The 27262-nt window shown below is 39.9% G+C and overlaps 1 protein-coding gene across 4 annotated transcripts in view; it reads right to left on the reverse strand.

Annotated features, from left to right (window-relative positions):
* Positions 1-27042, reverse strand: part of PATL1 (PAT1 homolog 1, processing body mRNA decay factor) — a 46193-nt gene extending 19151 nt beyond the window's left edge. Inside the window, exons 1-16 of one of the 4 annotated variants that reach the window (XM_055270906.2) lie at positions 26396-26664; positions 24359-24470; positions 17341-17558; positions 16950-17030; positions 15621-15815; positions 14592-14693; positions 14040-14129; positions 13607-13824; positions 12063-12152; positions 10932-11112; positions 10558-10681; positions 9649-9746; positions 8860-8919; positions 7570-7718; positions 5877-6036; positions 1346-1501 (exon numbers count right to left, since the gene is read on the reverse strand). In XM_055270906.2, the coding sequence (XP_055126881.1) occupies positions 1346-1501; positions 5877-6036; positions 7570-7718; positions 8860-8919; positions 9649-9746; positions 10558-10681; positions 10932-11112; positions 12063-12152; positions 13607-13824; positions 14040-14129; positions 14592-14693; positions 15621-15815; positions 16950-17030; positions 17341-17558; positions 24359-24470; positions 26396-26410 (2049 nt within the window). In that variant the 5' untranslated portion in view covers positions 26411-26664. Of the gene's footprint in view, positions 1-1345; positions 1502-5876; positions 6037-7569; positions 7719-8859; positions 8920-9648; positions 9747-10557; positions 10682-10931; positions 11113-12062; positions 12153-13606; positions 13825-14039; positions 14130-14591; positions 14694-15620; positions 15816-16949; positions 17031-17340; positions 17559-24358; positions 24471-26395 lie in introns of all 4 variants that reach the window. The other 3 variants (XM_055270992.2, XM_055270804.2, XM_063629750.1) reach the window with 3 other exon arrangements.
* Between the last annotated feature and the right edge of the window lie 220 nt (positions 27043-27262).

Consider the following 27262-nt stretch of genomic DNA (forward strand, 5'->3'; position numbering starts at 1 on the left):
GGAGGTCGAGGCAGGCTGATAGCTTGAGCTCAGGAGTTTGAGAGACCAGCCTGGACAACATGGCGAAACCCCACCTCTACAAAAAATACACAAATTAGTTGTGCGTGGTGGCATGTGCCTGTAGTCCCATCTACTTGGGAGGCTGAGGTGGGAGGAAGGCTTGAGCCCAGGAGGCAGAAGTTGCAGTGAGCCGAGATCTTGCCACTGCACTCTGGCCTGGGTGACAGAGCAGACCCTGATTTAAAAAAAAAAATCCCTTTTCATGTTATTCTCAGAAAAAAAATACTACTGCCTTTACTAAAATTAAAACTAAGAGACCAAATAACAGGCACATTCCTGACCACTCCAGAACCCTAGAGGCACTGTCACCTCTTCTGCCTCTGATATACTGCCCTTTAGTGTCATGCTTTGGCAGGTTTTCTAGTGCAAATGGGCAAGAGGCCTTGAGACCACTTTTTCATCTCTACTGTACACAGAATGGCCCTTAATGAGTAACTACTATGTACCAGGCATTATATCGAACCACTTACAACTGTTATCTCATTTAAGTACCAGGACAACTCTATGAAGTCACCTCCATCTTACAGACAGCAATGTGATATCATCTGTCCAAGGTCACAAAGCTAGACAGTAGCAGGGAAGGACTAAAAATTCATATTCTTTATTTCATATTATGTTTCCCTTAGGAATCTCTGAATCTTTAACCTGATGCAAATAAAATATGAAATGGATGATTCTACTATTCATAGTGTTATGACAGAGACTGCTAATTGCCTACCTAATATGCCTTCCTACCCATTATCAGAACTCTTATATGTCATGACAATGGCATAAACTACAAGTTATTTTCCAGTCTTCCCTGCACTTAGGTGTGGCCATGTGACAATGTCCTGGCTATTAACAGTAAGTAGAAGTTTTTGGTTAGAACTCCTGGAAAAGGTCTCAATAAGGAAGATGGACGGCTGGTCCACACCTTTTTGCCCTCCACATCCACCCGTCCTTCTTGATGTAAAGCTGAATCTTGAATTCCACAGCCATCTTGGACCATGAGGAATAATGAACATGAAAGCCACTGGTAAGAACGGCAGAGGAAAAAAAGTGAAAAAGCCTGGATTCCTGATGACTCTGTGGAGCTACTAAATCAAATTTATTTCACACTAGATACATAAAATCCCATTTTGTTGAAAACACTGTTATTTCTAGCCTGTTACTAGGAGCTTAATGTAACTCTTGACTGAAAGAAGCCTTTTTCCCAAGTTGCTTGAGATATAGCAACCATTATTTTAATCTATAATGCAAATTAAGACACTTCACAAAGTTCAAGGACTTAAAAGGGCAAGATCACCTTGTTCTGGAGCACAGCAGTGAGGTGAGGATTGGAGGGTGCTGGTGTAGCTGCACTTTGAGGTAGGTTCATTAGCTGTTGCAAAAGGCTGGTGATAGTCACTGATGGAAGATGATAGAGGAGGAGAGAGAAGGGACTCAGTAAGCATGGCAGCACCTACAAAAAACAAATAAAAGCATTATATCCTGGCATGTGTTACTTCAGTTACCCTCCATCAGGGGCATGGATGGAAGGATGTTCATTTGTATATTCCACCACTTAAGGCACAAGTCTGGCAGATATGACTAGAGTCTTAACAATGAATTCTAAGCTATCTACTGAGAACTTTTTCATCTCAATTTGCATTGGAAACACCATGACTTGTGTGAACCAAAGGTGTAAAAAAAAAATCACTCCCAAATACGTACCAAGATTTATGCTAAAACATCAATATTTTAACTCATCCATAAATATTTAAATGCTTACACTGTGCCAGGCACCATGGGCTAAAAACAAATGGCAAAAGGACACAGAACCTCAGGGATCTAAAGTATAGTGGAGAAGATACGGGTTAATTGGCAATTTCAATATACTGTGAGAAGCACTCCAAGATAGGTTAAAGGCCAAGCAGAAGATCACTTCAGGCCAGGAGTTCGAGACTAGTCTGGACAACGTAGCGAGACCTCATCTCTACAACAAATAAAAAAATTTCACCTGTAGTCCCCAGCTACTCAGTAGGCTGAGGTGGTAGGTTTGCTTGAGTCTAAGAGTTCAAGGTTACATTGAACTATGATTGCACCACCACATTCCAGCTTGGGTGACAGGGTGAGACTCACCCTGTCTCAAAAGAAGTGTTTTCAGATTTAATTGTATTTTCTTTTATTTTTATAAAAGCTCAATGAGGAAGAAAAGAAATAATTAGCCAATATTTATAGGTTTTTAGAGAATCTATAAAGTGATCAGAAACTCAGTGTTTGGAGTTACATAGCCACAGCTAGAGCCAGAACCCAAGGCTGTTGAATTCCAGCCTTCTAGTCATTTATTTATTTTTGTCATGTAGCCAACTGGAAGGTTAAAATACAGAACTATTAATATAAATAACTAGGTTATAACACAACAAAGGAAATCAAAAGTGCTTCCAGACAATCAATGCCAATGGTATAAAGTGATGGCTGGTTTTACTTTAAATGGCACCTGCAAATGGTGAGTAAAATATTTTTTGTGGTCTACCACTATAAATAAAAAAAACTTTTATTATGGTCATTTTAGAACATACACGAAAATACAAACAACAGCATAATGACATTCATGTACTCACCACCCAGTTTCAACATCAACCAAATTATCAACATTTCGCCAATCTTATTAAATCTACGTTCCTTCTGTATATCATTTCATCCCAAAATACATCAGTTTGTATTTCTAACAAAATCTCTCACAATATCATGCCTAACAAAATAAACAATAATTTTTCTTCATAGACCATTTCTCAGGAAATAATTTTAAAATATCATCTAGTATCTGTTTCAAATTCAAATTCCCCCAAATGCCTTTAAAAATATCTTTTAGCAGCTGTTTGTATTAGAACCATTATTGGGCTAATTATGGTTCAAACAAGATCCACACATTGCATTTGCCTGGTAAGGTTTTTAAAATCTAACAGGTCTTCTGCCACTGGCCCTTTTCTCTTGTTATTTATCTGTTAAAGAAACTGGGTCATTTGTGGTTCTATAGTTTGAATTTGGCAAACTGCATGTTGGCAGTGTCACTTAGCAGGTTCTGCTATCCTCTGTTTACCTCCTAAACGGATAGTCAGAATAACAGGTTTATTTGATTCAGGTTCAGTAGGGTGTGGGAGGGACATGTGAGAAAACATCATGGATAGAACTGCGTGTTTTCCATTGCATTATGTCAAGAAGAGCTAGGTATGGTGGCTCATGCCTGTAATCCCTGCATTTTAGGAAGCAGAGATGGGAAAACTGCTTGAGCCCAGGAGCTCAAGACAAGCCTGGACAACATAGGGAAACTTCGTTTCCTTTTATTTAAAAAAAAAAAAAAAAAAAAAAAAAAGCACAGTGCTTGGTTGTCCCACTCTTAGAGGTGTTGAGTTCATCAATGGGTTCAGGTGTTGCCAGGCTGCTCCAACCACTGTAAAGTTCCCCATCCACTTTTTACCTAATGCTTTTAGCAGCCAGTAATGAGCGCTGTCTAGATTGACTGCTTTTCTGTTGAGGCTTGCAAAAACAGTTATTTTCTAATTTTATCATTTCTTTTGTATTTATTAGCTAAAATTCTTCTACAAAGAACTTTGTATTATCAACTCTCTGATTACCATGACATTTGGTTGTAATGGAAAGGTAGGATAAACGCTTTTCTTTTATTTACCAATTTTCTGAACAGTGAGTTGATGGCCTAGTAGTCTCCAAAGGTGATCAATATATATTTAACATTATTAACTCATTAAATATATTTGATATATTTCAATCTACTGCTGTAACTGTTCTTTCTGATGAAAATTATTCCACTTTTGGCCAGTATGAGTCCCTTGAAGTTGGTTTGTATATCCTTTAGACAGGACTCTAGTATAATCTATTAACTTCCTTGCTTTCTGGCACTAGATATTCCAGGATATCTTGTACATTTCATGATTCAGACCTAGAACCAGCTATTACTTCAGGAAAATGGTATTTAGAGATGTGGTTTATTACTCCTTAAAACATACAGGTAAAAATCAGCCTCGGTATTTAGCCAAGCTTTCTTCCTAGCAGGTAAGCTCCACAAAAGCAGGCATTTTTGCATTCTTATCTTTTAGCACCTAGAACTAGGTGTTGTATTTCTAGGAGGTAAAATAGTGCCTGGCACATAGAAGTATTCAGCAAATATCTCCCAAACTTGTTTCCACACAAGAGGTCTGGTGGGATTATGAGTGCCCATTACACTGCTTACAAATTACATGCTCTAAGGTAGCTGTTACTTTTTTATTCTGGTCTTCTATTTTCTAGGATAAACCTCAAATACTGGAACTTTTCCCCAACTCATTTTTCATTTGTGGAATTTTTTTTTTTTTTTTGAGTAGCTGGGACCACAGGCATACACTACTGTGTCCCGCTCATTTTTTTTTTTCTCTATTTTTAGTAGAGACAGGTTTTCACCATATTGCCCAGGATGGTCTTGAACTCTTGGCCTCAAGCACTCCACTTGCCTCAGCCTCCCAGTGTTGGGATTATAGGCGTAAGCCACTGTGCCCAGCCAAATCTTTTAAATATATACTTGTCCCAACTCACTTCACTTTTTTCAATGAGACCTAAACTTCTCATTCATTTCTTCTGCAGATGCTAACATTTCCAGGATCTATGAAAGAATAATTTCCCTTTCATAGCATACCATTTATAAGGTATTCCGGTATTCTGTATTTTCTGGGGACTCATTACTTAGATGGTTATTACTCAACTTGTAGTCTATAACAGGTTCACTCCCATATATTCTACTATTCTGAATCTTGCACTAATATTCATCCTTTGTCCCACTTTTATCAGTTTCTTATGTTGAACTTAAGACTATTCTAAATTTTGCTCATCTTTCAGGTGTGCTATGACAAAGATAAGGAGAGAAAAACTCTAACCAAGAATTAACTTGTACATGTGATAACCATGTTAAAATTCCAGCCTAGTTTAGATCATGATAAAAATTATTTAAAGGGCTGGCTCAGGCTGGACACAGTGGCTCAAGCCTGTAATCCCAGCACTTTGGGAGGCCAAGGCAAGAGGATTGCACGAGTCTAGGAGTTTGAGACCAGCCTGGGCAATGTGGCAAAACCCTATCTCTACAAAAGGTAAAAAAAAAAAAAAAAAGTTAGCCGAGCATGGTGTCGCATGCCTGTAGTCCCAGCTACTCAGGAGGCTGAGGTGGCAGAATCACCTGAGCCTGGGATGCGGAGGTTGCAGTGAGCCGAGATCACACCATTGCTCTACTGCCTGTGTGACAGAGCAAAACTCTGCTCTGTCTCAAAAACAAAACAAAACAAAACAAAACAAAACAAAACAACAAAAAAAGGGGACTAGCTCAGTTGCTGTGGGATATCATTTAACTAAGTCTACAGGCTAATGTTAAGCTACTGATAACAGACCAATGAATGATACTTTATATCTAGCAAAGTAACCAAGACTAAAATTTTTCAAACTTCAGTGAACATCAGATTCAGCTGGAGACTAAAATACAAAAACCCTAATCCTTCTGTAAATTCTGATTCAGCAGTTTGGGGTGGAGTTGAATTATCTACGCAAGTAATTCTGATACAGACCACATCTTCACAACTATGTCAAGTAAGAGGGAATTGTTTTTCTCATGTTTAGAAACATAGTCTGTTCGATCAAATATGGGATTAAAAATATAGGCCTGAAATACTAAAGGTTTTGTTTTAAACAATCAAATCACACGGCCAAAGATTAGACAAAAATACAAAAGGGAAGAGGAGAGGAAAATAAGTTTGCATTCTAGAAATCTTATCACTTATAAAGACTCAAAGGAAAGATGTCCCGTCTTGCATAGTCACCTCATCTTGTGCATCCTTCTTGATGAGGAAAGCGAGGTTCCTGGCTGTTGTCATGAGAATGTCAGCTGCTTGCTCTGTGGAGAGGAAAGGAAGAATACGGGCAACCATTCTCTTCCCTTTTCGGATACACATGATCTGTACAAAGTGGTCATCACTAGGTCTGCAACGGAAGAAAAATGCCAACTTAGGTCAGCAAGAACAATTAAGAAACCCTCATTTTCTTCCTCTTAGATGTTACTGAATGAATATACTGCATTCATTTTCATTCTATAATAACCTGTACTATAAAATAGTAGGAATCACTTCTCCAAATCTCAACCAAATAAAAAGTAAATTTTCAGGTTTTACAAATGTAGAAAATCATCATTTCACAAATTATATGGTTAAAAAAAACTTGGCCAACTGTATGCACTAATTTCCTTTTCTTTTCTTTTTTTTTTTTTTTTGAGACAAAGTCTCGCTTTGTTACCCAGGCTGGAGTGCAGTGGCGCTATCTTGGTTCATTGCAGCCTCCACCTCCTGGGTTCAAGTGATTCTCCTGCCTCAGCCTCCTGAGCAGCTGGGATTATAGATGCCCGCCACCACGACCAGCTGATTTTTGTATTTTTCTAGAGACAGGGTTTCACCATGTTGGCCAGGTTGGTCTCTGAACTCTTGACCTCAAGTGATCTGCCCACCTCAGCCTCCCAAAGTGCTTGGCTTCCTCTCTTAACTTTTAAGTAACCACACAAATACCATATGGTTAACAGCAACAGCTTAAAAAAAAAAAAAAGAAAAAAGAAAATAAAAACATTCGTCAACTCAGAGTTAGTGTTACCATTTTAAACATTTTGCTTCGTATTATTTTTTCTTTCATAAAAAAATGGGCCCATATAATTCATATGGTTTTGTACCTTGACTTTTTTCACTCAACAACTTATTTCCATGTCAATAAATATATTTCAACTACATACATTTTAATGGCTGCATAACATTCAATCTATGGATAAACCATTTATTCAACCAGTTTCCTGTCAGCCTAACTCCAGACAAGGTGTGTTGAAAAGAAAGTGCTTATTCTTATGTTTGGTTTTGTGTATGTCCTGGCTTAGAAGGATCAGCAATTCTCTTGAACGGGTAAAAAGAAAGGGAGTTATTAGAAGTTGTAGTTCTCTTGAATACATCAAATAAGTATTCAGGATTTACAGAACATTTAACATTAGCAAGATTCTTTTGCAGATAATGGGGTAGGAGAGGGATTCCCCATTGGAAGACTGAAGGGTTTCGATAGGATATAAATATTTTGTGGAAATCCCAGGAAGTATAAATGTTTGTACATCTGATCTTAGTAATAAAGGAAATACATAAAGATTACAAGGTTAAACATGCTAGTAATCATAAATCAGGTGCAATCTCTAAGCACAAAAACCCAATAACATTACCCACTGTATCTCTAGTGCCTAGCACTGTCCCTAGCAGATACTATGTATTTGTTGAACGAATAAATTCAGGATAAAGACTTTTTCTTTCTTTCCTCACTGGAAAAGATAATTCATATTTTAAATGAAGTGGCATTTGAGTTAGGCTAAAAGGATCGATTCTGAGTTTACAGAGATGGTAGGGAAGTGTACCTAAAAGGCAAAAATGTATGAAATCCAGTTATGACAGAGGAAGGAGTCCAGTTAATGTTTTCCTCAAAGTGCACAATGCTTACCTCTCTTGTCCAGGCAATTTCCCCCTTAAGTTGTCATACATGCTACAAATTTTGTGCTTTCTCTCATCCATTAGGGCAGGTCGCTCTTCTTCCAGACTTAGGAGATAACGTCTTTCATAGTCCTCCACGTCAAGGAGTAAGCTGTACGTCTAAGAAGGGAGACAAAAGCAGGCCACAGCATGCTAGGTCAGAACCACAGTAGTAGTTAAACAATTTCACAGTTTAGGACTACTAGATAAAGACAAAAGAATAAAAACTCATTATAGAAAGACTGAGATTTTTTTTTAAGTAGGAAACCATATGAAAGAACTTAAAAAATTCCTCAAACCACCATTCTTTGTCTCTCTCTGACCTCTATTCTAGCAGGCAAAGATAGTAAAATAGTCCGGGCGCGATGGCTCACGCTTGTAATCCCAGCACTTTGGGAGGCTGAGATGGGCGGATCACGTGAGGTCGGGAGTCCAAGACCAGCCTGAACAACATGGAGAAACCCCATCTCTACTAAAAATACAAAATTAGCCAGGCATATTAGCACATGCCTATAATCCCAGCTACACGGGTGGCTGAGGCAGGAGAATTACTTGAACCCGGTAGGCGGAGGTTGCAGTGAGCCAAGATCTCACCATTGCACTCCAGCCTGGGCAACAAGAGAGAAACTCCATCTCAAAAGGAAAAAAAAAAAAAGCAATCCAAAGACAAAACTACTACTATCATCTCCATTTTTACAGATAAAGAAACTGAGGACAGCATAGAAAGGTTAAATAACTTGCCTTAAGTTACAGACTCAGAAATGGAAAAAGACATGATTTGCAGCTTGGTTCTAGAGTCCACACTTTTAACCACTATAGTGTATGGCCTTATAATGTGGTATTTACATTTTACAAATCCACTATTAATATCCATTATTTTCCTCAGCACCCAGAATAGTGCCCAGTAAATATCTGTGAACTAAATTAATCCATAGGTAGGACAATGTAATTTTTATTCCCATTTTATCAGGCTTAGAAAGGTGACTTGCCCAGACACTCAGCTATTAACTGAATAAGCTTGGACAAAAACCCAGCACACTTCCAACTTTAACTGCAGTGTTCTTTCCATGATGCCAATAGGTGAAACATACCATAATCCTTTCCAGAGTTATCTGGTACACAATAGTCACTTACCAAGAATATATTCATGAATTAAAACCAAAGAACATTGACTAGTTGCTCACTGTTTCAGTTCTAGTGTATACATACATTTGACAGTTCCATATTTGAAACTAACTACAGCAACAAATTCTACACTTACTTTCTCAATTATAACAAGGGTTTTTCTCCTCTTGTCTCGAACTTGTTTTTCTTTTGTCTCCTAAAAAAGAGAAGACTATTCAATGCAAATTCTTTATCTCTGTTAAAATAATTTACCAAGTGCCCATTTGTAGGTTCATTTGTGACAATACTTTGAGAAGATAATTGATTCTCTGAAAGTTAATAATCTAAAACAACCCTAGTATGAACAAAGGTCAAAGTTGACTGAATCAATGCACAAACTATTAAATTCCATTCATAGACAGGCAAAGGGTAATCTTAGTAGAGGATAAGGAAATCATATGAAATATGAAAATCTTTTTTTTCTTAAACTTTAATTTTAGGTTCAATGGTACACGTGCAGGTTATAGGGTACATGTGTTTGTTACATAAGTAAACTTGTGTCATGGGGGTTGTACAAATTCTTTCATCACCCAGGTACTAAGCCTAGTGTCCCATAATTATTTTTTCTGATCCTCTTCCTGAAAATCTTAAAACACATAGAAAATGATAATTTTTTTAAACATCAAACTAGAGTAAATACATGCTGTTTGCAGCCAGAGCTACCCAATCCAAAGACTCCTGCCACCCTAGTCCCTGCCTGGCTGCCTTAGAAATGAAGGTGTTAATATTGCAGCACATCTGTGGAAAACTAGAATGCATGACAAGGTGGGAGGCCCCGGGTTAGACTACAAACTCCTCTACCATGCCTGATCTCATTCCATGGTGACCCCAAAAGAAGTGGTCACAAATCAGATGTTCTTAAACAGATAATTGTGTTGACACTTACATCATCCTCACTCCGAGATGTCACAACAGCATCAATCATTTTTCGGGGATTATTCACACTAGAAACGGTAAGCTTTCCCAAAGACCCCTCAAATTGCACTGCAAAGACAAAAAAAAAAATTCCAACAAAATAAAAAGTCAGCAATGCAGGCAGGCAGTGTTCAAAGAAGATTTTTACTTTCCTCTGTCCCTTACTCATAGTCTAATAACTTACTGCAAAACTCAATGTATCATTTAGGCCGGGTGTGGTAACTCACACCTGTTATCTCAGCACTTTGGGAGGCCGAGGTGGGTGGATCACTTGAGGCCAGGAGTCCGAGACCAGCCTGGCCAACATGGCAAAACCCCACCTCTACTAAAAATACAAAAATTAGCTGGATGTGGTGGCACACGCCTGTAATCCCAGCTACTCAGGAGGGTAAGACATGAGAATCGCTTGAGCCCAGGAGGTGGAGGTTGCAGTGAGCTGAGATGGCACCAATGCACTCCAGCCTGGGCAACAGAGTAAGGTTCTCAAAAAAAAAAAAAAAAGACAAAAACTCGATGTATTATTTAAAGCAACCCCTTACCCTTATCAAAATCTATCCTTTCTCTCTTTGTTACAATAATTATCACAATAAAAATCTAAAGTATTTCCCCCTTATTTATGTTAGGGGTATTGAAAATTATAACACATTTAAAAAATCATGAAATCTCAAGTAGAAAAGGACCTAAAAAGGCACACGTCAAAGCGTCCAGTCCAGGCTTGAATAAAGGCTGATTTTTGCATTTATTTAGGACAATGGTACTTTTAAAATCACTTTGAAACATCTTTGCATATCCTTCCACATATATACTTGTCTATATTTAATCACATCAGCAGCTTCTCAAATTTCTTTTATTATGGGCATTTTTCTTATGAGGACCTTACCTGGCTTATAGGCGTGCTCCAGTTTGGCCACCTGAGGGGTGATAAGCTTGGTGCGCTCCTTCTTAGGGCCATCACCTTGTATTTCTTCAGCAGCTGACAGTTTCTCCAGTTTTTCAAAGTAATTCTACCACGAGAAGATGATTTCAGTTGTAACACAAGCACAGAATACGACTGTTGTTTACCATCAAATAATTTATGCCAGTGACAGTAAAACAAGTTCAGCTCTAGAAATATACTGATAGTGAATAGTGCAAGAGGCTAAGTACCTCAAAAGAAAATTTTACAAATATTTAATTGTACCAATATTTAAATGAATACCCTCACCAGTGTAGGGGACCAAACTATTATCCTCAAAACTAGTACAGAGTATTTACCTGGTAATAAAAATCATCCAGGTAGGGATCAGTGCTTTGCAGTTGCATCATCTGGATTTTAGAGACCCAATCCTTTTCCCGCTGCAACATGAGATTAGCATACGGATCCTTTCGGAGATGATCTTGATGACTGCTCCGGTGACTTCCTCTATCTCCGGCACCATTGAGATTCCGATGCTGACTGAAAAACATACACCACATTCACTCCAAGTGGGCAAATTAATTACGCTTTTTTAACAACAGAGGAATAAACCAGGCCAGTTTTTTTTTTTTTTTTTTTAAAAGATTCCCCTTTGCTTTTCTTAAAAGGGGAGTGAAAAAGAACTAAGTCTTAATAGAATTTAAGAGGAAAGAGCTATGTGATAAATAATGAAGAAATAAAACTAAGATCTGAGTACCTTACCATATGCTAAGCATATTCACCTATGGACTTTTGTATAAGCTCTAGAATAACTCTGCGAGGTAGGTAGTTTTCTCTTCCCCACTTAAGACAACAAATCGATGCCAAGAGAGATCAAGTAACTTGTCCAAAACCATACATCTAGTGGTGGACTAAGGGATTTTAACACAGGCGATTTAACTCTGAAGTCTACATAAATTGTTTTAACTCATTAAAAATCACGAAATATTTCAAGTGCAGAGAAAAAGCCCAGCAAATACTATCATAAATATCCATTTAGCCATCACCTAGACACCCAATAGAAAAAAATGTATTTGGTTGAATTTGCTTCAAATATTTTAAAGTAATATTAAAATGACAGTGTTACACTGACAGAGGCCCTGTTGTACCCCTCTAGACCCAGTTTCCAGCTTTTCTTCCTTCGTAGAGGAACCACTATTATGCCCTTGGTATGTATCCTCCCTGAAATGTTTTTGTACGTTTATTACTTGTGTGTCTATCTTTAAATATTACACAGTATTATTCCGTGTGCCTTTTAGTTTTACATAAATGGTACATATAATTCTGTTCCTTGCTTCTTTACTCAATATTATGCTTTTCATATTTACATGTTGATAGTACATCCAGGTTTATGGATATGAAGTAAACTTACTAAAAAACAAAACAACTAAATAGCATGTTGTTACACTGTCAAAATTAAAAAGCCATAAAGGAATCGGATGAGTACTTACTTTCTATTCTGTTGCTGTCTCTGATGCAAGAGTCGACGGTGCTGTGGATGAAGGTGAGTTGTGTCCGGTCTAAACATTGGGGCCTGAGATCTAAGAAAAACGGAAAAGAGGTTCTCAGTTTGGTCATCCTGATGATTTGAAATTTTAAAGAATGTTGTCAGTACAGGATAACTTCACACAGGTTAACTTAAGGGACTACAAAAGTCTATTCGGGCTGGGTGCGGTGACTCATGCCTGTAATCCCAGCACTTTGGGAGGCCAAGGCTGGTGGAACACTTGATGTCGGGAGTTCGAGACCAGCCTGGTCAACATGGTGAAACCCTGTCTCTCCTAAAAATACAAAAATTAGCTGGGCATGGTAGCAGGTGCCTGTAGTCCCAGCTACTTGGGAGGCTGAGGCAGTAGAATCGCTTGAGCCTGGGAGGCAGAGGTTGCAGTGAGCCAAGATCGCGTGGGTAACTGCACTCCAGCCTGGGAGACAGAGTGAGACTCTGTCTCAAAAACATAAAAAAAAAAAAAAAAAAAGAGTCTATTCTAAGGAGACCTTTTAGAAGCAAAAGACAGTCATATTTTTACATATCTTCTACAAAGACCAAGTTCTACAAGGGTGATCATGAAATCTGAGTGAATTAGGAGTAAAGCAATATAATTCTTTTTCTTTTTGCTTCTGTTTAACAGAAGTCTCTAAGTAGGTTTAACGTACTCAGCTTCAACTATGTGGGAATGTCATTAAAGATGTATGTGTGATAGTTAATACTGCTAGGCCTTAGTACCCAGTTATTTGGTCAAACACTGTTTAGATGTTGCTGTGAGGGTATTTTGTAAAGATGTGATTAACATTTATAATCAGTTGACCTTACAAAAGAGATTACCCTCAATAACGTGGGTGGAGCTCATCCAGCCAGCTGAAGGCCTTAAGAACAAAACTAAAGTTTCCCAGAAGAAGGAATTCTGCCTCAAAACTGGAACACAGAAATCCTGCTTGAGTGTCTTGACTGCTGACCTGCTATACTTATTTCAAACTCAAGACTGCAACTTGAGCTTTTACTTTTATTTCTTGCCTGCTGGTCTGTCTTATGGATTTCGAACTTCTCAGCCTCTACAATCACATGAGCCAATTTCTTAAAATAAAACCTGCTCACATGAACATTCTTGCTCTCTTTCCTCTACTGGTTCTTGTGTGTCTCTTGAAAATCCTGACTGACACAATATGATATGTAATAAAACACAACTTCACTGAAACAGGAACTTGAACCCCTTTTGTTATAAAACCAGAGGATAAAAGCAAACAGCTTAGCTAGTGTGAAGATTAGCTGACTTTTCAGCATCTGTCGCTCTATTCTATACCCTCTGGTAATGTGAGAAAAATGTGATTCACAAGACAGCCTGGAGATTATCAAACATTTCCATGTTTGCCAACTTGAGGATCCAATAACATCTTAAAATTTATTAGTTAGCAAATATCAAGAGACTTATAAAACTACACATCGACAATCAAGAGACTTGGCTGATAACTGATAAACAGTGGCATTGATTTTGTATACCTTAGGTTTTGCAGGTGGGGTCCTGGACCAGGAGGGTGCTGCTGTGGAGGTGGTGTAGCGGAGGGTGGAGCACTAAAGAAGGCACGGAAGCCTGGTGCTGGGGGAAGCATCTGCCCAACTCGCCCTTGTAGCAACTTGGGATTCATGGCAGCAAGTGGACTACCAACAAATCCAGGGACCCGTGCAAACTGGCTGGGAGACATCCGTCCAGGCTGTAGCTACAAAGAGGAAGAAGATCTTAGATTTAGACAATCAGCAAGTCCCCTTGCTTTTGTCTACAGAAAAGTGAATACAGTTTTCTATCAATAACTTTGTTTGAAAAACTAAAGGCAAAAATAAAAGTAGTGATTAACAGCAAAAAAAGGGGCTATCATCTAATGAACTTTAGGAAAGTAGGAGAGTTCTTTATGGGTAGGGCTAATCACAGGCTTACCTGTGCTCCTCCAAGAAGCTGTGCTCTCTGGAGGGGGCTGAGAACAGGAGGAACACTAGGAGGAAAAGGGTGACCCAGGAGGGAAGAGTTCTAAGGTAAAAAAAAAAAAAAAAAAAAAAAAAAAAAAGAATATGCTATAAAACGGGGTACATCAATATAAGGAAACTCAGCAGAAATGCAGTATAAACTTGGATATAAAAACTCTCAAATTACAGAGTCAAGCTCTGGAATATAAAAAAAGAGCAATGCTAGAAATTATAAAAACACCATGACCATGTGACATGAAAAAGAAAGCAGCAGAACATGGGACTGAAATGGCAAGAACCAGATGATCACAATGAGTTTAGATTTTTAAAGATAAGAAAAGAGCTGATGTAAGAAACAACTGTCCTCTGACCTGGGGACAATTAGATGCAGCAATTTAAGTAATGAGATTATAAAAAATAGGTATAATTTAGGAGATGTCAGCAAATCTAAATACTGGCAGTGATCTTACAAATAGTGATCAGAAAATACATACTGCACATTTTTGTTAGGCTTAAAGTGACATACCGGGACACCGCAGAGCTGGTTTGGAGACATCCTCTCACCATAGGGAGCAGGATAACGAGGTGGCATTGGAGGCCGAACATGGACAGGCTTCGGACACAGAATCTATCAGGACAAACATATATACAACTACACTCAATGAAATCAGTTTTTCTTCCACCTATACTCCCTCCCCTCAAGTACTGGTAGAGACACAGAACTCAATGCAAAGCCCTACTTCTAAGCAAATTGCTATGGCTACAGGTTCAAATACAGAACCTTGGGCCACTTTCTCTCACAAATCAAGTAAAGTGTCAGCATTAACTGAGGAAGATTTAGCTAATTCTCCAGTTATCCCCACCCTTCCATGCTGTCTGAGGGAGATACCAGCAGTCTGACTTGCAAATTCTCTCCAAGAGGATATATTTTGGTAGCACTGAGGGAGAAGGAATGATAAGAAAGCTGGAGGATTAACTAAGTCCTATTCTGAAGCCCCTGTGATATGGCCGCCATGCTCAGCACTTTTGTGATACATTGTGACTCCACCATTTCATAGGATGTTGAGCCTAACTAGGCCATACCAACACCACCCTCCCCCCATACCTTCCAAATTGGCCTTCCTTTTCAGCTGCTGGTTTCAGGTGGAGGAAAGTCTATGGAACAGGACTGCACAGGCTCTAGGGAAAGCAGGGATATCTTAAAGGTAAAAAGGGATGTGGACAATGCTGTGTGTTCCCACTCCCCCCGGCTTTCAGTTATCTCTCTGACAATGTTTTGGGCAGCCAGCAAAACACTTTTAAAAGGATATATGTGCTAAATGTGGCTAACTACCCTTTTTTCTCCCCCAATGAAAAGGCAGCAGCAATAGCAGCAGCAAAGGGTATCAGGGAATGTGTCTCTAATTTGTACTAATTTCTCCTCTAACTAGCTATTTTTCTTTCTAATCTAATGCCTACCCAAAATTTCCACCCTCCACCCAACATCACCAATTTTCCAAATAATTTTGCCCAGATTCCCAATATCCTGGGCTGTGTGCTTGTTAATGAGAGGTACCTGTTGGGTGAAGCTGGGTACAGCCATCTGTTTAGGTGGGGTGCCTATGGGGACAGCTCTAACAGGAGGACTGCCAATGATAGGTGAAGTTGACCGCCTTGGTAATGCACGTTCAGAAAGGTCCCGATCATCTTCTGGACCCTGGGGGGGCCTCTGAGGCAAAGCATATTCTAATACAGACACTGTAGGCATTTCCTAATTGAGGAAGTGGTAAAATAAAATAGAAATTAACTAACTTGATATGCTTTAGTAACTTCTACAGATGCCAAAAATACCTTAAGAAATTTTTTAACTTTTTATTTATTTTTAATTCACATATAGTAAAATTCACTTTTTGGTATATGGTTCTCTGACTTTGGTAAGTAAGCGGCTCATGCCTGAAATCCCAACGCCTTGGAGGGTGAGGTGGGAGGATCACTTGAAGCCAGGAGTTTGAGACTAGCCGGGGCAACACAGCGAGACTTCATCTATACAAAAATAAAAAAACTTAGCCAGGCATGGTGGCATGCACCTGTAGTCTCAGCTATTCAAGAGGCCGAGGTGGGAGCATCACTTGAGCCCGGAAATTCAAGGTTACAGAGAGCTATGACTGTACCAGCGCACTCTAGCCTGGTTGACACAGCAAGACCTGGTCTCAAAAAAAAAAAAAAAAAAAAAAGAGCAAGAACAGTTGTATCACTCCCCAGAAATTTCATTGTATTGTTCCTCTGCAGTTAACCCCTCCTGCCATGTCCAACCACTAGTAAACACTGATGACTTCTCTGTCCCTATAGTTTTGCAAAGAAATGACTTTTTTTTTTTTTTGAGACGGAGTCTCACTCTGTCGCCCAGGCTGGAGTGCAGTGGCACAATCTTGCCTTACTACAACTTCCGCCTCCCAGGTTCAAGTGATTCTCCTGCCTCAGCCTCCTGAGTAGCTGGGATTACAGGTGCCCACCACCATGCCTGGTTAATTTTTGTATTTTTAGTAGAGATGGGGTTTCACCATGTTGGCCAGGCTGGTCTCGAACTCCTCACCTCAAGTGATCCATCCGTCTCAGCCTCTCAAAGTGCTGGGATTACATGCGTGAGCCACCATGCCTGGCTCAGAAATGACTTTTTAAGTGATTCAAATCATAGTCATACACTAACAAATTTAAATTCCAACGGCTCCCTTGCAACCTTTACCCTGGAGGCTAAAGAAAGGCATAGCTAAGTGCTGGATGCAGTAGTCGACATAATTCTAGCAAATGAAAGACCTATAAACCCCTTCAGTAAGGAAAGGATGACAACGGGAACTTAAAATTTTTGGATATTATAAATTTTATAGAAAGAGAAAATATTTAATACCTGAGCAAGCAGTGGTCCTCGAATTCGCCTCAGAACTTCAGATCCATCCCAGATACTGGAATTCAGACTTCCTGGTTGGGACTAACAAAAAAGGAAAACATACACACAGAGTCTGAAATGTTGTATACTCTCTGGGTGACTTATCTGCTGTTGGGGAACAACGTTCCAAAAGAGCCTCAAGTTGCTTTAGAATACGAAATTATAGGGCTCCAGAATATACACTATTCCCCAACTTTATCTCTAGAACTGCTATCATCAGGAAATATATTATCAATTTTCTATGGCATATGTAAATCTCACATTAGAATAGATAAAAATAAAATGGCAAAGTTCAATACTTCACTTTAATTTTTAGTCTGCTATAGTTCTCAAATCAGAGTAACTTACTTACTTGTAAAACTGGCCTGGTCTGCACTGCCCTCATGATAGCTGGATCTTCTAGTTCATTTTCAATCACCATCTTACTGAGCCTTTCTGCCAGATTCTCCTCATGGTCACCCAACAAGTCCATTTCATCTCTCTCTCCATTGCCTGTTTGTTCATTAACTGCCACTGGTAGCTTTTCTTCCAGTTCAGCCAAGCGCTCATGTGCTTCCTGCCAATCATCATCTATAAGATGACACAGTTCATGTAAGAAATAGTTCATAGTGGTACAAAAAAGTTTTACACAATTATTCTGTTTTTTTTTTTAGACGGAGTCTCACTCCGTCACCCAGGCTGCAGTGCAGAGGTGTGATCTCGGCTCACTGCAACCTCCACCTCCTGGGTTCAAGTGACTCTCTGCGTCAGCCTCCCAAGTAGCTGGAGTAGCTGGGACTATAGGCGCCCACCACCACACCTGGCTAATTTTTGTATTTTTAGTAGAGGGGGGGTTTCACCATGTTGGCCAGGCTGGTCTCAAACTCCTAACCTCAAATGATCCACCCACCTTGGCCTCCCAAAGTGCTGGGATTACAAGCATGAGCCACCACGCCCGGCCTACACAATTCTTCTGCTAACCAAATGAATAATTCCAGAAGATAGGTAGAAAGTTAAGTTTCCACTTAGAAACAGGAAATAAGGTTTAAACTAAGGGACACATAAAGCATGCTTTTTACAAGTAAAAGCAAATAACATTATACCAGGAATAAAATTCAAACAGAAACGGCAAGGAGGACTGTGTCTGGAATGGAATGAGCAGGGTGGGGAGAGCAGAAGAAAATGAGGTCAAGAAGTCATGAGGAGGGAGCTCATTCTGGGCCACTATGATTGAAACGGGAAGCCAATGGAAATTTTCATTTGGCTTAACTTTTAAAAGAATCACTCTGGCTGCTGTGCTGAAAACAGGCTAGGGAAGAAGAAGGGACATTTCCTCTTTTATTTTAACTATGTCTGCTATTACTGCACACTACTATAAAGTCTGTAGCACTGACACTAAGGTTGTTTTTGCATTTGGTATGTTGGCATCATTTTTTCTGTTTTGGAATCCCATTACAGCAGAGATTACAATCTTCAGAACCCTCTATCAGCTGCTCTGGGGCTAGACCTTACTTCCATCACATCTCACTCCAGTTCTCTCCAATCTTATTCCATTCTGCTTCCATCATGAAAGCTGTACTCATAGTTTTGCTCCTTTCAGTATTCTTTTTTATTTTTATTTTTTGAGACAGGGTCTCACTGTCACCCAGGTTGGAGTGCAATGGTGTGATCTGGCTCACTGCAGTCTCGACCTCCCGGGCTCAGGTGATCCCCCTATCTGAGCCTCCCAAGTAACTGGAACTACAGGTTTGTACCACCACACCAGGCTAATTTTTGGTTTTTTTTTTGTAGAGTCAGGGTTTCCCCATGTTGCCCAGACTGGTCTTGAACTCTTGGGCTCAAGCAATCTACCTGCAACGGCCTTCCAAAAAGCTGGGATCACAGGCTTGAGCCACTGCATCCGGCCTTTCTTTTCAGGTATTCAAATGCGAAACTTCTTCCTCCTCATTGGAGCTACTCCTAAATAATCCTTTCATTTTATTTCTTCCTTTACCTCATCTCAATATGCACTACTTTCTAACCCACAAAAGGTATTATTTTGTATATGTTATATGGTATTCTGTTTTTAGTTACATCCTTTATATATTTTATAAAATTCAACAGACGGGGATAACAGGTTATAACCAACACAGAAACAGAGACTTTCTTTTTTCTGCTTTCAAAGAAAATACGTGTTTAAAAAATTCACACACCACAAACACATGTAACTTAAGTGAAAGTTCCCCGTAATTCCACAGGTGTGTTAAGTTTTAAACAGTTTTAAGCTGTGTTAAGTTTATAAAGTTAACTTGTTTCTTTTTATTTAAGCAATATGTCTTGGACATCTTTTCATGCATGCACACAGGCATAACTACTGACATTAACTCATTCTTTTTAACACCTACATAAGATTGCATTTTATTGCTAAACTATAATGTAATTTATCCCCTACTGGTAAACATTTGGATTATTTACAATTTTCCAGTATAATAATTAATACTGTAATAAACATCATACATATCTTAACATTTTATGTGACTATTTAAATAAACTAATTTCCTTTTAGAATCAGATTATATTAAGTTAAAATTTGCTATATATATATATTTTTTAATCATACAACGACGTATCACATAATACTAGTGATCCAAAGAGTGAGGGAAGTGCGACTTTCAGATATATAATTTTGGTATCATGGGACCCACTGCCTAGTTTGGGGGCACTGTGGTAGATTTATGTATTAGTTGTGGTAAGGGATTCCTTAAGTTGTGGATCACTGTGCCATCACTAGGATAAAGGCTGTGGGCAAAAGCTATAAAAATATCCTTACCTAAGCCTCCGGGACATGGGTCTTCTTTATAATTATGTGGTATTTCCCACCCAACAGCTTCCTCTTACCTGAGTGACTAGTCAGGTGGCGCTCTTCCTGTAAACTGTCATCTTACAGAAAAGAATTTAAGGTAGCCATTTTATGATGATGGTCTCTGATAAGCCTATCCTGATGTGCTCCAAAAAATGGAAAAATCCACTTTAAATGAAAATTACACTGTTAATTTAAATGACTAGTCATATGAAAGAAAATAATTAAAGAATAATATAATTAAAAACCAAATGTGACATTCATATTTGTGCTTTCCTTGGTAAGGAATAGTAAGCTGAGACAGGATAAATTTTTTTTTTGCAACTTTACTAACTTAGCAATGCCACAAGAGTGGGAATCTATCATCCTGAATTGAGGGATTTGTCAAAACATTTACTTCCCAAATTTAAGAAGTTAATTTGTTAGTGGATTTGTTCTAATGCAGTAGAGTTCTAATTTGCATGCTTTTCTATCACAACTTCCAGTATTCATGCTTGCTAACTTTACCAAATCCTATCAAATATGGATAATCTATTTCCCCTTAATAATAATATTTTAAAAATATTGGTTAAGTCGCCATATTCTGTGAGAATAGATCTCTGGTGAATTGATTGTTACATTTTCAAACATGTAACCAAAGGAATCTATGCCATAAAATACCATCATCATCATTTTAGATTTTTCTTACTCTTGTAAAAAATTATCTGAAGTAGTATTTTAGAGATATTGTGCCCTTACTATAAAACAATATTTCACCCTGTATCTTTTTCAAATGACCTAAAAATATAGTTACTTAGATATGCCAGTGCTTGACCTGAGTCCATTACTGGTCAAAATGATAAAAGGTAGGCAAAAGAATAACAGAGAAATGAAGGGAAAGAGATTATCCGTAATAACGAACTAACCTGTACTCTGATATGGGTTACTGAATTCCTGGCTGCTTCTATAAACTTATACTTGTAATAACCCCTGAAGCCTGTCTCAGGGAGTTTTGAATGAAAACAAAATAAAAAGGAAGTAGAAGTGATTTAATTTTAAGGCAATCTCAATCTCTAAAGACTATAGTAGCTATCAATAACAGGGAGGTAGGAAGGAGGGTGATTCCTTCCAAGTGGAGGCAGGAGATTTCCAAAGACTCCTCAAAAACTATTTAACATAACTAGTAGTTTGCAGTAATTGTGTCTATAGTTACTTAACCCGTCACTCTTCCTCATTTGTTAAAATGAGGATAATAATAGCACCTATCTCACAAGGTTGTTATAAGGATTAACAATATATGTAAAACATTTAGAATGGTGCCTAGCACATAATAAGCACCATGTTAAGAGTAAGCTTTTATTTTTAGAGAAGGAGTTGGGATTACTGCAACACTATTTATTGCTCTAAGATGATGCAAACATTTTTTCATGCAGAAGACTAGTTTCTTAAGGAAAGGTGACCATTTGTAGCCAGTGACCTAAAATGTCTACTGTACTAGCAGGTATTATTCAAGATGCCTGCTATATGAATTAAAAATCATAAAATCAAAACAAATGTCAAAGGTCTGACATTTCACCTCTTGATTTAAACTCTCTATACCAGCTTTATATCAACCTGCAGAGGAGTATCAAAGAAGTCACAGGTTGACTTGGAAAACAATTTTCTTTTTATAGTATTTACACCAGGCTGTTAAGAGGAATTAAGATCTTCACTTTACAATTCAAGTACATTACACTCTCAAGGGAAAGGGCTCATCTTTGGAAATCTTTTCTCTATATTATTATAAACTTTCTTGGCCAAAAAATCCTTTCTAATCACCCTTTGGCCCTAAGGTACAAAGTGGGCTAATCATATGCTATTTAATTGCCTTAACTTTGTACTACCTGTTCTTTTACTGTGTAAACCTAATGGCTTTTTTAGCACGTGTGCACTTTTCTTCTTTCCCATCATATAAAATACCGTTCTGGACACTCTAACATCCTTTTAAGGCAATATTATTCCCATCTTATGAGAAAAAATAGAAACTCAGGAAAAAAAGACTGTCCATAGCACTCTGGAAGCCAATGAGAAGGCATGACTCTTCCTCTTCTGTCCAGGTTGAAAACTGAGAACATGGTACAATGCTGCCTCATTTTAATGTCTATAAATCAATTCTAGCTAATTCATTTTAATACTGAAGAATTTGTTGAAAAAACGGTTAACATTCAGTACAGTATTTTAATAGAAAAACAGTTCTAGAAACAAGCACATGTTGGTAGCTTCTATGGTATTCTATTTTTAAATTATTTGATAATTAACTTTTTAGAGACAAGGTCTCGCTCTGTTACCCAGGCTGGAATGCAGTGGCACCATTATAGCTGATGCAGCCCTGAACTCCTGGGTTCAAGGGATCCTCCAGCCTCAGCCTCAACCTCCTAAGTGGTACATACCATCATGCCTGGATATTTTTCAAAAAAATTTTGTGGATAAAGAGTCTCACTATGTTGCCCAGGATGGTCTTGAACTCCTGGCCTCAAGTGATCCTCCTGCCTTGACCTCCCAAAGTGCTGAGAGCTGTGGGCTTGAGGCACCACAAATAGCTTATTGTGTCTTATTGATTATCACTAAACTATCTTCCAAATATAATTTGCAATTCACATCAGTTTCCTGCTTTTGTAATTCCACTCTACATCGCTTTGCCTGTGATCTCCATGGAGAGAGATAATAGCATCTAGGATCATGTTATCCTCCTGGACAATCTCATCTCCTAGCCCATGCCTATAATCCAAAAGGTCTTTGATTCCTTTCCATCATGAGTCTAGCTGCTACTTTCAACACTTTTCTTGCTGCTTCTAATCATAACAAAGTTTTAGTTCTCTACTGAATTTTACAAAGGACTGATAATATTAAAACACCTTCATTTTTGCCAGTTTATTCAACTCAGTCTAAGCTTTAATAAATTTATTAGGTCACTGCAAAACCAGTGACCACTATAATACTTTAAGGCCTCTTATTTGTTTTTGATATTCAACATCTTGGGATTACCAACTACTGCTAAATTTTCTCTTTTTCCTTATGACTTAACTTGGAGTATTTGTTGCACGGACAGAAGTGTTGTGACTCCAAAAGAATCATACACATTTATACATTTGAACATAAACGCTGTTATTGCTGCTTTCCAGCACCAAGTCTAAGCAAACATATCTGCATTGACTCTTACCTATTCATTTCCTTAAAAATATGCAGTTTTGGCCACGCATAGTGGCTCACACCGGTAACCCCAGCACTTTGGGAGGCCAAGGAGGGATCACTTGAGGTCAGGAGTTCATGACCAGCCTGGCCAACATGGAGAAACCCTGTCTCTACTAAAAATACAAAAATTAGCCAGGCGCCTGTATTCTCAGCTACTTGGGAGGCTGAGGCAGGAGAACTGCTTAAACTGGCAAGGCAGAAGCTGCAGTGAGCCGAGATCACGCTACTGCACTCCAGTCTAGGTGACAGAGCAAGACTCTGTCTCGTAATATATGTATATGTATATAGTTTAAAAGTTTAAATTTTAATTTATTACTCCCCTTGTTCTACCCCTGTTCTAAGTAACATGTGTTCTCAAACTTTATCATATAAGCTTACTTCCTAAATTTTCCATCTTGGTATTTATAACCCCATGGCCTGTAAGCTTAGTTTGGCTCTTCAGTTTTTAAACTTTTTCCAACTCTTAAAATATGTATCTATAGGCCAGGCGCAGTGGCTCAGGCCTGTAATCCCAGCACTTAGGGAGGCCAAGATGGGCGGATCACAAGGTCAGGAGTTCCAGACCAGCCTGGTTAGCTGGGTGTGGTGGCAGGCACCTGTAATCCCAGCTACTCGGGAGCCTGAGGCGGGAGAACTGCTTGAACCTGGGAGGCGGAGGTGCAGTGAGCCGAGATTGCGCCACTGCACTCCAGCCTGGGTGACAGAGCAAGACTCCATCTCAAAAAAGAATAAACAAATAAATAAACAAATAGATAAATAAATAAAATGTATGTATATCCAGGGATGGACAAAATTTCATCTGTGCATACTTTTCTAACTTATGAGTCCTTTTCTTGACCCCCAAAATTCTTGCTACAAAAAGCTTTATATTTTGAAGATACTATAAGTTGCAAAATTATATACCAGTGATAGACTAAATTTTAAAACACATATACCCACATCCTAGAATCTGAATTTTCTACTAGCACACTAGTTTTCCGTAAGTTATATGTTATACAAATAAAAATTCCTCTCATCTAGGATTAGTTTAAATCTCTCTTAAATGTTTACTTCTCTAAACATTTGAATCCCTCATAGGGGCAACCTGTAGTCATAGATCATATAGCTGGAAGGGGCAAGGCTTACAGGATACCTGATTTTATAGGTGAGGCAAAAAGAGACCCAGAGGAGCAGGATAGGTGCTGTTTCCAGTGAAGAATGAACTATTCTAGATGAGGAATAGAAGAATATCTTGCCAAGTTAATGAATAAGGTTACCCCTAACAAGATAAAGACTTCTAAAAGACAGCACTTGAAAAGAGCAGGAGGCTAAGATGATATTATAAGAGAAAGATGTCACTTACCAACTGCACCTGACCCAAATGTATCATCATTGAATTGATCAATCTCTTCATCTTCTTCTCCCAGTCCCTGAAACGCATCTTCATCTTCATCCAGAGGACAATCCTCCAAAGACTAAAAAAAGAGAAAAGACATTAGTTATTCATGAAATTCACACCCTCATTTTAAAAATGTTCTAAAAATGTTCATCTTACCTTCTCAAAGAACATAATTGCTTCATTATGACTTTTTGTAAAGATGGCATTTTTTTTCTACTTCCCAATTTCCCTGACACTGGAAGATTTCATTATCTTTCTTTCACTTTCTATTTCCTATTCCTTATTTAATTCTTACCCCACCTCACAGCATTCCATTTCTCTATTTTATCAAGAATCCACTAACAGCAGTTCCTCATGCAACCAAGAAATTAAGCCCACAACTTCCCTTACATCACTGGTTGGAACAGTGATGACAACTAAAAATGAACTCTTTATTTTCTTGTATCTTTATGTATCTTTTCCAGCAAAATTCTCATCTTTCTCATTATATTCATGCCATCTTTTCAACTATTATTCCGTTTTAAAGCTTTGTCTTCATTTTCCACCTTTCTTATCTTCCCTATAGGCCTAAACTCTAGTGATAAAACAGAAAGGTCTTCAACCACAATAAAATGAACTCTAGAAAAGCTGTGGTATGACAAGTTCAAGTTCTGGCTCCATTCCTACAATCAGTGTCAACATGGGCAACTCAGAAAATTTCTAATTAACTCATCAAATACCTTTTAAGGACCTGTTGTGTCTAAGGCTCTGTGCTAGGCTGTAAGGCTCAATGTCTTACATTGTAATGCAGGGACAACACCAACTATGGCAGAGAGTTGTGACGATCAAAGTGGGCAAAGATTACAGATTATCGAACAAAGGCTAGAGGTCACCACATCCTAGGTGTGTTCTATTTTCCCCCTTTACTTCAATTTTACTCAACTGATTTATTCTCCAAGTTTTCCTTTCAGTTTGGTCTTGGACCATTCCTATCAGGTATACCTGTCCTCAATTTTCAAAAATTCAGAATCAGAATTCCATATTCTACCAGTAGCTACATTTGTGATACACCTCGCCTGGCTACCTCTTAGCTACCCTGTTTACAAAGGAAAGACTAGGTCAAAGGGCGTTATTCTCCCCCCTGGAGCCCTTCCAAACACATGCCAATAGGCATGCCACTGCCTCCTTATCAGAGGCAACTTCCAGCAGTACTCCCTTCCAAATCACAAATATCTACTTTACCAAATCACTGCTTTTTTAAATTAAAAATTCTTAAGGATCATTTACATCAGTTCTTTCATGCTACAAATCCAGAAAGTTTACGTCCAGAGATTAGCAGTCACTCAAGGTCACACAGTGAGTTGGTGACAGGGTCAGTACTGTCTGTTGCTAGCTACATTCCTGGGACCTTCACCAAACCCACGTCTCCCAGCACTAGCCCAGAAGGAACTTCTGCAGGACACGCCCCCCTCCCAACTCGGAGCCCTCTTTAGTAAACGGGCTGGGGCCCTAGTCCAACGGCAAGCCCAGGCCCCCTTCACCTGAAGGCAGCCTGTGTGAATGGGGTGTGTGTCAGTGTAATTCGAGTGGAGGTGGGTGGCGGGTGGTTCCGGGTCCAGAGCGGGAAACTCGGCTCTGGGAATTCCCGGGTGACACCTACTTAAGAAAAGCACCTGGGTAGATGCAGTGTTCTATCCTCCACGGCTCCTCTAGGGGTGGGGGCGGGGGTGTGGTCTGGTTACAGCACTTAACGGGCCCTCCCCACCCCAAAACGGAGGCCAACTTTCCCCAGCAGCAACTAATGGGACTGTCTCGACCCCTGAAGCCAGCTCCCAGCCCTAGGATTAGACCCGCGACCCCAGGCCAGTCGCGTCCAGCTAAGTCCTGCGACTCCCCCCGCCAGCCCCCTGCCCCGCAGGAACACGGGACCGGCGCGCGGAGAGAGAGAGCGAGAGGGGCGCGGGACGGAGGGAGAGGGGCGCGGGAGGGAGGGAGGGGTCACTTCCGGTCGCAACAGCTCACCTCGTAGCGGAACATTCTTGGGGAGGGGGGCAGGGAGCGGGGAGGGGAGAGGGGGAGGGAGGGAAGAAGCGCTGACTCCCCGGCTCCTCCGCGCGCGGGTCCTCCACCGGCTCGCGACCCCCGGCCGCCGCCGTACGCCGGAGCGTGCGTGGGGACGTGCGCAGGCGCGCCTCAGGCAGGGCGGCCACCCTGCTCGGCGCCCGGCGGCGGCGGCTGCGCAGGGACAGATTTGGCGTCCCACTTCCTAGTCTCAGCGGCGGGAAGGAGGTCCCGTGGCGAGAGAATGCGCACGCGCTGCCCGTCTTCGGCTGCCTGGTGATCTGGGCTTGCAGCTCCGCCCCCTCTTTCTCCGCGCCCTCCAGGCGCTTGGCTCGGAGCTGAGGGGCCGGTCACGAGTTCTCCGTCACCCGCGGGGTGGAGAAAACCCTTGTGATTGTCACAGGATATGGCTCTGAAGAATCCTGCGCTTAGCCTGGGCTGGGAAACATGGAGATTCCCAGGCTGTTTTTCCGACGTCCGACTCACTCAGGCTGCTCGGGGGTCTCCCCGTTGCGATCTGCGCCTTGCTCAGGGAAACAAGAATGGAAAGTTGCTGGTCTTCGAAAGGGGCGGAGTTCGTCGCCACTTTCAGCGGCTCGTCGCCTGCTGAAGCCACAGCAGGTCAGGGCTGTGATTTATGTGGCTCAAAGTGATGACGGCGCCCGTGTGTGTGTTTTTTTTTTTTTTTTGAAATGCTGAAGACAGGTTCCGGGAGGTTTAACTAGGGTGGTATTTTTAGGCGCCAGGCTCATTAGGCGCGAGGAGCTGCAGAGCCTTGAAGGGCAGCACGGCCGTGGGCCGCTGGCCACGCAGCAGCAGGGTCTTCGG

This window comes from Symphalangus syndactylus, chromosome 1, assembly GCF_028878055.3.
Source record: "Symphalangus syndactylus isolate Jambi chromosome 1, NHGRI_mSymSyn1-v2.1_pri, whole genome shotgun sequence".
Classification (NCBI taxonomy): Eukaryota; Metazoa; Chordata; class Mammalia; order Primates; family Hylobatidae; genus Symphalangus; species Symphalangus syndactylus.